The 13,747-nt window shown below is 37.2% G+C and overlaps 2 protein-coding genes across 2 annotated transcripts; one reads left to right on the top strand and one right to left on the bottom strand.

The window, feature by feature from the left end:
* Window positions 1-3,363: 3,363 nt before the first annotated feature.
* Window positions 3,364-4,080, bottom strand: LOC114740933 (uncharacterized). Its single transcript, XM_028929185.1, has one exon. It carries the CDS (start codon window positions 4,078-4,080, stop codon window positions 3,364-3,366), a length of 717 nt encoding a protein of 238 aa, XP_028785018.1.
* An 8,875-nt stretch (window positions 4,081-12,955) lies between these two features.
* Window positions 12,956-13,534, top strand: LOC114740934 (uncharacterized mitochondrial protein AtMg00810-like). The gene has a single exon (XM_028929186.1). It carries the CDS (start codon window positions 12,956-12,958, stop codon window positions 13,532-13,534), a length of 579 nt encoding a protein of 192 aa, XP_028785019.1.
* Window positions 13,535-13,747: the final 213 nt, after the last annotated feature.

Raw genomic sequence — 13,747 nt, forward strand, 5'->3', positions numbered from 1 at the left:
GCCACAGAGAACACTGTTCACATTGGATCTCCCTCTGCCGCCACTCTGTTCTTGTCAAGAAGGAGAAGAAGAAGATGATGGATGGTGCGTCGAGCCCCCCTGGTTCGCTCTTCTCTCGTCGCTCTCTTCTCGCTGCCACTAGTAAGAAGTCAACGGTGATGATGGTCTTGAATAGAGGTGAGAGAGGTAATCCCTCACCGTTCACGTTGAATCCCTTTTTCTGTCGCCCACTGGTCCTTCTTTTTTTTTTTGTTTCTCGCCTGCGCCGTCACTCGTGCCCCTCCTGAATGAAGGTGATGAATAAATTATAGTATATTAGGTTGGAGGGGAGGGGAAAACGTTGCGTTTTGCTCCCCCTTTTATTATTATATATATTATTTATTTATTTATATTATTTTTTTCCTTCTTTGTTTTTTCTTTTTTATTTTTATTTTTAAATCTTCCAAAAACTTGCAATCAAAATTTAAGAATAAGGTAGCATTAATTATACTTAAAAATCAATTAATCATAATTAAACTAAAATATGACAATTTTGCCCCTAAAATATAATAATTCAAAATAAAATATAATAAATCAATTAACAATTAATTAAGACCAAAAAGGACTAATTAAGTTGACAAAACCCATATAAAAGATATCAAAATATATAAAAATAATTGAGTTTGTCAATGCTCCAATTCCACAAGCAAATGGCATGCTTTTTCGAACACTAACTGATATGGAGACATCCTAATCGGAGTTTTATAAGCTATCCTGTAAGCCCAAAGAGCATCATCCAGTTTCAATCACCAATCTTTTCTTGTTGTACTGACTACCTTCTCGAGAATGCTTTTAATCTCTTGGTTAGGTATTTCAACTTGGCCATTAGACTAAGGGTGATATGCGAAGTTACCTTATGCTTCACACCATATCTCTTCCTTAGAGCTTGAAATTGATGGTCACAAAAATGAGAGCCACCGTCACTAATGATAGCCTGGGGTGTTCTAAATCTAGTGAAGATGTTCTTCTTTAGAAATTTGATCACAGACTTAGCATGACTAGATACACATGCCATAGCTTCTACCCATTTTGAAACATAGTCCACAGCGACCAAAATGTACTCATGATTGAGAGACTTTGAAAAAGGCCCATGAAATCAACCCCCCATACATCAAAAAATTCAACCTCTAAAATGTTATTCAGAGGTATTTCATTTCTCCTTGATATGTTTCCAGCTCGTTGACACCAATCACACCGGATCACAAAGGCGTATGCATCTTTAAAAAATGAAGGCCAATAGAAACTACTTTGAAGGACTTTAGCAGTAATTTTCTCTCCTCCAAAATGTCCTCTATAGGCAGAAGAATGACAACACTATAGAATGTCTTGCTATTCAGTTTCTAGAGCACATCTTCTTATCAGTTGATCGGCACATCTTTTGAATAAATAAGGCTTTTCCCAAAAATACATCTTTGCATCATGAAGAAATTTCCTCTTTTAGTGGAAATTAAAGTCTGGTGGTAGAGTTCCATAAACCAGATAATTAACCAGATCTATATACCACGGAGTAAATGAATCATCTACAAAGAACAAACCTTTATCGGGGAAAGCTGCATTAATCTCTTGGCAATGATCATGTTAAGCTTCAGTACTCAATCGAGATAGATGATTTGCCACTTGGTTTTCAGTTCCCTTTCTATCTATAATTTCCAAGTCAAACTCTTAGAGCAAGAGGACCCAGTGAATCAAACATGCTTTGGAATCTTTCTTGGTAAACAGATACTTTAGAGCAGAATGGTCCATGTAAATAGTCACTTTAGTGCCTACAATGTAAGAATGGAATTTTTCACAAGCAAACACCACTGCTAGTAGTTTTTTTTTTCTGTAATGGTGTAGTTATTAAGTTGGGTATCATCCAGGGTCTTACTTGCATAATAAATGGGATGGAAAATTTTTTTGCTTTTTGTCCCAGTACTGCTCCAACGGCGAAATCATTAGCATCACCATAATGATGAAGGGTAACTTCCAATTAGGTACCACTAGAATTGATGCTGATGTGAGTCTCTTCTTTAACTCCTCTAAAGAGTTCATTCAAGCTTCATCGAATTTGAACTCTTTATCTTTCTTTAGAAGATTGCACAAAGGCTTAGTGATCTTAGAGAAATCTTTAATAAAACGATAGTAGAATCTCGTATGACCCAAGAAACTTCGAATACCCTTCACATTTATTGTGGGGGCAATTGCTCAATAACATAAACCTTTGCGTTGTCAACTTCCAAGCCTTGTTTGGATACCCGATGACCAAGGACAATACCCTCTTGCGCCATGAAGTGACATTTTTCCCAATTCAAAACCAATTTAGTGTCTTCATATCTTTACAATACATCTACCAAATTATCTAAGCAGCAATCAAAAGAATCTCCCAAAATAGAGAAATCGTCTATGAATACTTCAATTGTCTTCTCGATCATGTGGGCAAAAGACCAAAAGGCATGCTTTTGAAAGCAAACATGCCATACGGGCAAGTAAATGTTATTTTCTCTTGATCGTCTATGGCTATCGCAATTTGATTGTATCTAGAGTATCCATCCAAGAAGCAGAAGAATTCTTGCCCAGCGAGCTTATCCAGCATCTGGTCAATAAATAGCAGTGAGAAATGGTCCTTTCTGGTTGCAGCATTTAACTTTTAATAGTCTATGCAAATTCTCCACCTAGTCACAGTACGAGTTGGGACCAACTCATTTCAGGTGTTAGACACTTTAGTTATACTACCCTTTTTAGGGACGCATTTAACTGGCCTCACCTATGAGCTATCAGAAATAGGGTATACTATGCCAGCAGAAATCCATTTAAGGATCTCTTTCTCAACCACCTCTTTTATAACTGGGTTCAATTGCCTCTGATGCTCAATGGACGGCTTGTGATCATCTTCTAATAGAATCTTGTGCATGCACAAGGAGGGCCTAATCCCTTTGATGTCAGATACGGACCACCTAATAGCTTTCTCCTGGTTTCTCTAAACCCTTAAAAATTTCTCCTCTTGTGACATGGACAACTTAGAAGATACAATTACAAGTAACGTGGCAGAACTACCCAAGTAGACATATTTGAGGTGAGGAGGTAAAGTCTTCAACTCCAACACCAAAGGTTCATCAACAGAAGGCTTTAGTGGAGAGCTTAAAGTACTAGTCACATCAAGAGGCTCAAAAGCCTTAACTCTTTGATAAGGAAATGTTTCAATACTCAACATTTCTGCGTACTCTTAAATCTTGCCATCAATACTACTCATTTTTCCAACCAACAATACTTCCAAGGAATCTTTGGTCAGAGAGTTAATCAACTCCTCTTGTACTACAGATTCAATTGCATCAACATAATTGCATTTTAATCATCTGGAAATTTCAAGGCCTTATTCATGTTGAATATGACCTTCTCATCATTTACTGGCATGGTGATTTCACCCTTTTCCACATCAATAAGAGTTCTTGTGGTAGCTAAGAATGGTCTTCCTAAGATGATAGGAATGTTCCAATCTACCTCATAATCCAACATAATGAAGTTAGCTGGAAATATGAATTTGCCTACCTTCCCGAGGGCGTCTTCTATAACCCTTTTGGGGTGTGAGATACTTCTGTTAGTAAAGAGCAATGTAACAATGGTTGGCCTTACTTTACCCAAATTTAAGTGATTGAAAATAGCAAGAGGCATCAGATTGACACTAGCTCCCAAATCACATAGCACCGCCTTTCTATTAAAGTGTTTGCCAATGTTGCACTGGATATAGATACTGCCCATATCTCTCAATTTGGGTGGAAGTTTTCTCTGAAGAATGGCGCTACAATCTTCTGTAAGGGCTACTGTTTCAAATTCACCAAATCTCTTCTTTTTGGATAAGACATCATTAAGAAAGCTAGCATTCTTAGGCATTTGATCTAATGCTTCAGCAAACGGGATGTTGATGTGCAATTGCTTAAACATGTCCACAAACTTCTTGAACTGGACATCCTCCTCTTTCTTTCTAAACCTTTGAGGAAAAGAAGTGGCAGCATCTTTCAGGAAGGAGGAAGAGTTGCCTTCCTTTTTTTTTTTATCATCAATCATTTCACCTTCTACATTCTTCCTTTTAACCACATCATTGAGATTTTCTTTTGTTTGTTTCCTTTTCTTGCTCTTTTCCTGTTCTACTATAGCACCTTTTCTAAAAGCTCATTTTTATCAAGGTCAATCACCACAGTGTTAGTGATGTCTTTGTTGATTCCATTAGACTTAGGAATGTTGGGTAGTTGCTTTCCACTTCTTAGAGTGACAGCTTTACACTCTTCGTTACCATCCCTTTTGAGATTGGGAATGGTGTCACTTGGAAGGCTATTCCTCATGAGTACATTCATTTATGAAGCTAGTTGACCCATCTGAACCTCAAGATTCTTGATAGTAGTTTCTCAGAGAGAGAAGGTTGTCTTATTATTAGCCCTCACAGATTCTTGATTTGCCAACAACTGAGCGGACATTTTTTTGATTTTGGATTCTTCCTTCTAAGGATTCTGCTACTGTGATCATTGCTATGGTTGGCCATGAAAACTAAGAGGCACCATTTGCTTAGCACCAGAAGATAATATTTGTGGCGGATTCAGACTTAGCCCATTCCACTATGAGAAATTTAGGTGATTCCTCAAGCTTAGGTTGTAGGTTTGAGAGTAAAGACTTCCTTGTGGCCTTCGTTGCATATTGTTCATATAATTGACTCTTTCTAAAGTGTAAGGGCATTGACTAGAATGATGTTCCTCATTATAATGTTCACAAGTGTACCCAGGAGCCTGAAGTGCATGAACTCCCATAGTATTGCCATTCTTGATTTGCATCTCCAAATTATCGATCTAAATGATGAATGATTAGGCTCTTTATATCTCCCAGAGCCTTGCCTTCTCTTGTTAAATTGTTGCATAGTACTAGAGGCCACATCTTCATACAATTAATACAGCTCATTTACCTTCATCTTTCCAATTCCCCTATTTGAAGCGATGTTGAGCATAGTCACTGTCTGATCATTCAACACATTTTAGAAAGGTTCCATTAGAACATATCTTTTTTGCTCATGATTTGGTAAATTCCTCTACATATCCTTGAATCTCTCCCAGGCCTCATAGAATAACTCATCTGGTTGCTGCTCAAAGGAAAGTAATTCACCCTTTAGAGTACCTTGTTTATCTCTTGGAATAAATCTGGCCTTAAACTTTGCCACAAGCTCATCCTAAGTCTTAATTAAGTGTTCTGGCAAGGAATTCAACCATGCTTTTTCCTTGTGAGATAAAGACATAGGGCACAACCTTAACCTCAAAGCATCTTTAGAGACCTCATTTTGCTTGAAGTTTTCACACACCTTCACAAACCTGGTCAAGTGCTCATTAGGATCATCATTGAAATGTCCTTCAAAAGTACTAATCATCCCCAGTAGTTGAATCATAACTCACTTGATTTTAAAATTTCTGGCTTGAATGTCTGGTAGCAGAATACTTGAGTGAACAGTCTGCCTTTCCTTATCCAAGTGATCATCCAAAGTGTACAAGTCATTCTTATCTTGTTCTACCATGTTTTCTTGTTGTTCTGTTGTAAGTGGTGGTGGTGGTGGTAGACCTAGCCAAGGTCGTTGTTGAATCTCTAGTGTGTTCTCAGTTTCTCTCAAACTAGATCCTTCTTCAATAACCTCTTCTAAAATAACTTCCAGATTTCCTTGCATGCGTCAGGAGGTACCTATGAAGTGAAATAAAAAACAAAAGTATCAAACTTATCAAGTGAAATGAACTAAATAAATACTATTATTCTACCTATAACTATCACTACAAATGCTTTAAAAAAAATTAAGCGTAACCAATCACACAATAAAGACAATCAACCACAAACAATCTTGCTGTTAGTCCCAATAACAGCACCAAAAACTTGTTCACTGAATAGCTTAACCGCAAGCGGATAGGTCGCAAGTAATATAAAAAGTATCGTTCCCTTAGAGATTAAGGCCAGACAAGTTAAAAATCATAATTGTGTTCTTGATTAGGTTAAGTGAAGTAAATGTTGTAAAAGAGATTGTGTAATGTGATCAAAAAAATATGATTTAAATTGAAGTAAAATAAACTTGACTTTGAGACAAATAAGGGTCTAGGGTTATTTTTCACTACTATACTTCATAAAACTTGATTAATCTCTTCTCACATAGTGGTTAACAATAAGTTCAGGTAGCCTAGGGTTCACAAATATTCATTAAGCTTTCTCAAGTGAAAACCAAGTTTTGCAATCTTAATAAAACTTCGCAATCTCTTGCTTTTGTTTGAAAAGGTTGCACTTTAAAAACCAAGACCTTTTTTTAGACTATGCTAGGTTAATAAATATATCTCTATTCTATCAATAAACCTTCCATTTAATAGGATAAATTTCCGTTCTAGCACGTTTTTACCTAAGTTTAAAGATTAATTAAACTTTCTCGAGCTTCAACCAATCAACTAAACATTCCAAATGGTGGCTAATCACAAAGAAGCATAAAGCTCAAGATAAAAATAACATAACATTATCGTTAACACCAAAGAGAGAGTTAAAATAAGTCTTAATCCATACAATAGATCAAGATAACCCTAGGATGACTACTCTAGCTACACATATTTAGCAAAGAGCCATAACTATAGAGATAGTTGCAAGCCATTTCAAAAATAAAGGAGAAGAGAAGAGGAAAACCAAGAAAAATGAAGGAAGAAGCTTTCAATCTCTTGCAACTTCAAGCCCAACATTCCTAAGCTTTAAAATCTCCAAACCCTAGCAGAGTAGACCTCTAAATGAGCCCCTAGTCAAAGTATATTTGAAAATCATGAGTCCCCCCACATATATGTCCTAATTTTTAAGTTACATTACAAAACGCATAGCTGTGAGGAGGCAGACACCGCAATAGATATGGTTATCCGGCACAGTGGATTACACAGAATGGGACTCTTTGGGAAGAGGTTGGATGCCACGACAGATATGGACAGGCGTCGCGGTGCCTTACACCGAATAGCAGCTTCTTGAGACAGACTGGGCGCTGTGGCGCCTTACACTTAATGCCATTTTTTCCTCTCTATTGTAGCCACCGTGGCAGTTTTCTTCATACGCCACGACAGATGGTGTATCTTCAGTTTCTTCACTTTTGGTTTTCTATCCTTGCTCACTCTAGGCCCTTGATTTTCCCTTGATTGCCCAAAATTGGCTGAATCTTCCTCCTTGTCATTCATCTCACAGCTCTCGTTATTTCCTGCACAAAGAATCTCAGAAGCATTGCACAAATAATTCACTAATGTTAGCATAAATTAAAGTTCACTTGACCAAACCATGTTTTCTAACTTCAAGAGGAAAATCCTGCACAATTATCTTCCAAAATCCAAGAAAAAGTGTTAAAACTAGTTGAATTAGTAGAAATTTCGAGAGGTTATCACATATTCTTGTGCATGCATGTTGAACTTCAGAGAATAATGCATCAATAATGAGGAATCAATAAGATAATTTATACTTTCTTTAACTTGGCTCCTTGCTATTTCAAATGACTCGACATCTCTATATAGGCCTAGCCCCACTCCATATCTGAAAAGATCTTCAACAACAATGCTGTGATCTTTAGGAAACATTACACATATTAACAATAGTAGCTTTGATTCTAGGGTTTCCAAATAATCTTAAAAGACAAGCAAAAGCATTCCTTACACCTTTATCCACATTATTCAGCTTCGTATTCCTCAACCTATACAACATTACATTCATTTTATCAACTCTTTTTCCTTTCAAGCAAGTTCCTGTAGCTACAATTGCAATAGGAAGGCCCTTGCATTCCATAACAATTGCTCGAGCCACAACTTCTTTAACAGCATCATCAACGTTAGCATGAGTTTGAAACAAAGTCCAAGCTTAATCTTCTTTTAACAAATCAAGTTGAATTATCTTTTGGCATCCCATCAAGGTATATACATCTAGACAGCATGTGGTCATAACAACTTTGCAACTTCTTTGATGATTTCCCTCAAAGGGAATCCTAATGTCCTCAAGATTCAGTATGGCCCATACATCGTCTAGTATTAACAAAATTTGTTCACCACTTTGTAATCATAGTGCTATTCTTTTTGCCCTTCCCGTTTCATATTCTTCCTCCAATTTAACCCCTAACATGTTAGTAATTTCACCTTGAATTTTTCTTATGTAGGCTTTAAGAAATTGTAGTAAACACAACTCGATCAAAAAGCTTTGACTCTTTAGCTTTCTTTTCCACTTCTTTAACCAAGGTGGGTTTCCCTAATCCTCCCATGCCCCATAGCCCAATCATAAAGGTACCATCATATTATGGGGCCTCAAACAATTGATCAAAAGCCATTTTTATAGAGTTGAAGAGCATAAAGTTTTGAGAAGAGTAATGCTCTATATCTAAAACAATAACAAAATGGGAAAATGGATTGAAGATCACTCTTTGCATTTAGATCAATCATCGTCTTGGCTGTCTTAGCCAAATTTTCACATAGACAATATCCCCTCCAAGGGGCGCACCACCCGTGAAGGCAGTCGTCATGGGCCCTTAGTCCTTCCTCCAATTTCTCCACCTCTGCTATGAGGGTCTTCACATCATTCTTCCACTTGTTAACCTCATAATCAATCCTCTCGATCTTGTTGATTGCCTCTTGAACACGTTCCTGCACGCTCTCCTTCTTCAGTATCAGCTCCTCCTTTCTATTCTCAACATTTCTGCTGATTTTGTTGACACAAAACAAACATTGTAGCTGTAGAGTCAGATCTGCCAAATATCAAGCAAGTTTTACTGCTACTGACACTCCCACCTCTGCCATTTAGTATTAATGGCAACCTGAAACGAGAGCCATTCATGATCATGAAATGATTAGCTCAAGATTTCATTTTTGAAGAATTATCTTCAAGGATCTTATTGCGTACTTAATCTTTCATGAGGATATCATTAAAATGAAAAGAATGATCAACACAAAAGAATCGAGAGATATCATTGACGCTTATGTAAGGAAAAATAAATAGAACAATGATAAAAAGAAAAATAGAAAAGGAGACATCTGACACTCCCACCTCTGCCATTTAATATTAATAGCAGCCTGAAAGGAGAGCCAATCATCATTGTCATTAAATTATTAGCTCAAAATTTCATTTTGAAGAATTATTTTGAAGCATCTTGCATACTAGCCTTTCATGAAGATATCATCAAGATGAAAAGAATAACTTTTTTATCCATCCAGATTAAAATAAGAAAGATAAATTGTTTTGGTTCAGCTTTCTTTCTCTGATATCAGTTTTTTTTTTGCCCCAGCTATGTTTAGATATTAGAGTAACAAATTATTGTTTTACGATTTGTTTTTTCTAGCAGAATGATGCAAAGGTGAAAGAGAAGGGGGGAAAAAAGTAGTTTGAAAATGGCAGCAGTAATTATTAGTAACTAAGAAGTTATTCATACTTTGAGAATTGGGAGAGATCACAAATAGACGCTTATATATGGAAAAGCAAATAGAATAATGGTAAGAGAAAATAGATAAAGAAAAATCCAAAAGACTAAAGTTGGAAAAAATAAGACTCTGGATCAGGAGGAGGATATTGCTTCATACCTGTGATGAATTTGCACTTTCAGTCTTGGATTGCAGATTTTCAAGAGTGAGAGATCAGAAGGGCATTGTGATGACCGATCTTGAGAGAAATTGAGTGGTCAACTAAGTTGGAACTTGGAAATTGGAAGTGACGAGCAGAGCCACAAAACACGCTACCCTTCTCCCAAAATTCAAAGGTTAAGAAATTATTTCTATATGACTTCAAAAATTATCCAATTTAGCCTTCGTATTATTATTTGTATTGGAAATTGTTGTTGTATTTTTTCTATTTTGTTATGTAAACTACTATGTGTATCTTAGGCTTAGGCCCATATAGGTTTTTGTACAAGTTTAGGGGGCAGATGCTTATCTACCCGCCTATAAATATTGGGTCAAGCAGGCCCATAGTGTGTGTAATTGTTCATTCTTCTAGATTAATGAAATTACTCAGATTCAGTTGTGCTGTGCGTTTTAGTAACCAATGTTCAAGATGGCATTAGTGCACCAGATTATCGCCGTCTAGGGTTAACCAGAGAGACCTTTGACGCAAGATCATCAAATTCTCCACCGCAAACCTGATGGGAGAAGAAAAGGTAGCACTCAAAGCAAGTCCATTCTCACACCCACTATTCCTGTACCCATCGGACACTCAGGGCATGGCGATTATCCCTTATATTCTGATCGGCACAGAGAATTACACCGTTTGGTCTCGTACGATGAGGATCGCGCTCCTTGGGAAACATAAACTTGGATTCGTCGACAACACCTACAAGAAAGTCGATCAAGAGGAGCACCTGCGACTGCAATGGGAGAGCTATAACGCTATTGTCCTCTCGTGGCTTATCAACTCCATCTCAAAAGAATTGGCTAACGGCATCATCTTTTTCTAAGATGCACATCGTGTCTGGATTGAGCTGAAGGAAAGATTTGACAAGAAGAGCGAATCACGCGTATTCACACTGGACAGGGGAATTAGTTCCCTCCATCAGGGTTCAAGCTCGGTCATTGCCTATTTGTCAAAGTTAAAGGAGTTGTGGGAGGAGCAAGCGGCGCTTGTGACAATTCCATCCTGTATATGCGCAACGACCAAACCCTATTTAGACGCCATTCAGGAGCAAAAATTATTGCAATTCCTAATGGGTTTGAATGAGAATTTTTCGCAAGTGAGAGGTTAGATATTGCTCATGTCCCCTCTTCTATCCGTAAATGATGTATACGCTATGGTTATTCAAGATGAAACACAACGCTCCATCTCTTATGCTGATAAAGTCATCCCCATATAAGGACTTGCAATGGCTATAAGAGGAAGGGGATGCGAGCACGGAAGAGGGAGAGGAGAAAATGTGCCTAAGTTCACTCACTGCCACAGAAGGGGACACCTTTGGGAGAATTGTTTTCAAATAATTGGATTCTCGGTAAACTTCAAAGGTGGAAAAGGAAGACAGCAAAGGGAATCCCAGTAAGAGGGAGCTGACTCTAGCAAGGAATTGAATCTAATATCCAAGGACATACTGCAACGACAGAAGCTCTAACGTTCACACAGGAGCAATACGAAAGGATCCTGGAGTTGTCAAAGAAAGAATAGAGCCTGTTGTACATGCTTTAACGGGTACAGGTTTGACCTCTTCTATACCACATGTTAAATCTCATACACACTGGATTTTAAACTCTAGTGCTACTACTCATATGGCTAGTAAATTGGAACTATTCGACACTTATGAACAATATAATGGTCCAATTAAAGCAATTAAGATACCTAATAGAGATAGACTATCTGTTACGGATATAGGCACTGTTACTATTGCTGAAAATATTGTGATTCATGATGTTTTGTTTGCACCTCGTTTGGAATTTAACCTTATATTGATATCTAGATTCACAAAGGAACATAATTGTATGGCTGCCTTCTTTCTTGATCTCTGTGTGCTGCAAGGCCTTCAGGATGGGAGGATAAAGATGACTGGTAGAGAATATAAGGGACTATATGTGCTAAAAGTGACAAATACACCTGAATTAGTAAATGTCATTCAAAATGATAAAAACTTGAGAAAAGACTGTGATATCCACTTATGGCATAGAAGATTAGGACATGCCCCATTATCTGTGATGAAGCATCTGGATGATACATGTACTAAAAAATTTGTTTTGAATAAGAATTTTGATACTTGTGATATTTGTGTCCAGTCCAAGCAGATCAAGTTTCCCTTCAATTCTAGTGTTATTAAGTCTCGGAAATGCTTTGATTTAATCCATACAGATGTATGGGGTCCATATAGGAACCCTACACATCACGGTTTTCAGTTCTTCCTAACATTAGTAGATGACTTTTCAAGAGGAACCTGGATTTTTCTGATGAAACATAAGAATGAAACTAAGATTCACATAAAAATTTTTATTGCTTATGTCTCAACACAATTTTCTGTCACTATGAAAAAGATTAGAAGTGATAATGGGACTGAGTTCACTAACAGCCAATTGAGATATTACTTACAACAAAGGGGAATAGTTCACCAAACTACTTGTCCTTATACACCAGAACAAAATGGGGTAGTAGAGAGGAAACACAAAACCATTATGTAAATAACAAGGGGCCTTATTCTGCAATCTGGAATCCTAATTAAGTATTGGGGAGAGTGTGTCAAAATGGCTAGTTACTTAATAAATAGGATCCCATCAAAGGTGATTAACTATCAGACACCTTATGAGAGAATTTATGGAGTAAAACCAGACTTGAATAATCTGAAAACTTTTGGGTCTTTAGCCTATGCCACTGATTTAAGAGTCAACAACAAGCTACAACCTAGATATATTCCTAGTGTGTTTTTGGGTTATCCTGATTACAATGAAACATTCTCTCCTGTTGTGAAAATGTTTACTGTTAGAGTTGTTTTAAAATTAGCTTCTGTATATAAGTGGAACATTTACCAAATGGATGTTCATAATGCCTTTTTACAAGGTGATTTAAATGAGAAAGTTTATATGAGAGTTCCTCAAGGATTTAAGAGACAAGGGGAACAAATGGTTTGCAAATTAAACAAATCCCTCTATGGTTTGAAGTAGGCTTCAAGACAATAGAACCAAAAATTGTCTGAAGCTCTGCAAAAGGGAGTTTCATTCAAAGTAAAGCTGATTACTCTCTTTTTATCAAACACTTTGATCACAGCATTGTGCTTATTCTTGTGTATGTGGATGATTTATTAATAACTGGAAGCACTAAAATTGGTATTGCTAAAACTAAACATTTCTTACATAGTCATTTCAAAATAAAGGACCTTGGTCTAATGAAATACTTTCTTGGGAAAGAGGTTGCCAAATCTAAGAAGGGAATCATTTTATCACAAAGAAAGTATGTATTAGATTTGTTGTTTGAAACTAGAATGACAGGTTGTAAGCCACTGATGGTTCCGATGGCACAAAATTTGAAGCTGTTTGCCTATGATGAGAAGAGGAACCGAAAGGAGGACCTATTGAAAGAACCAAGGAAATACAGACGGTTGGTTGGTAAGTTAATTTATTTAACCATGACCCAGCCTGACATTTCCTATTTTGTGCAGACATTGAGTCAGTTCATGCAAATGCCAACTAAAGCACACATGGCTGCAGCAAGGAATGTACTGCGTTATTTGAAAGGGACGCCTGGCTTGGGAATATTCATTAATTCAGAAGGAGAACTGCAGCTGGAATGTTATTGTGACTCAGATTGGGCATCATGTGCCATGACAAGGAGATCCGTATCTGGCTACCTGTTGAAGCTGGGAGGATCACTTATGATGCGGAAGACCAAAAAGCAGCATATTGTTTCCAAATCATCTGCAGAGGCAGAGTATAGGGCTTTAAGCATGGCCACATCTGAGATAGTTTGGGCTGTTAGCTTGCTAAAGGATTTAGGAATAAGTCATGAAGATCCAGTAAAAATATATTGCGACAGCAAGGCTGCAATATGTAGTCTTCCATGAGCGTACAAAGCATATAGAAATAGACTGCCATTTTGTTAGAGAAAAATGGGAGTCAAAGTTGATTGATTTGCAGCATGTTAGAAGCCACAATCAGGAAGCAGATTTGTTAATGAAGGCTGTAGGAGGAAGCATACAGAAGAAGCTCTTGAACAAGTTAGGAGCTACAGATGTCTTTAGGCCCCTAACTTGAGGGGGAGTATGGGAAAATTGTTG

This window comes from Neltuma alba, unplaced genomic scaffold (assembly GCF_004799145.2).
Source record: "Neltuma alba isolate B1F8T4 unplaced genomic scaffold, ASM479914v2 tig00003204_pilon, whole genome shotgun sequence".
Taxonomy (NCBI): Eukaryota; Viridiplantae; Streptophyta; class Magnoliopsida; order Fabales; family Fabaceae; genus Neltuma; species Neltuma alba.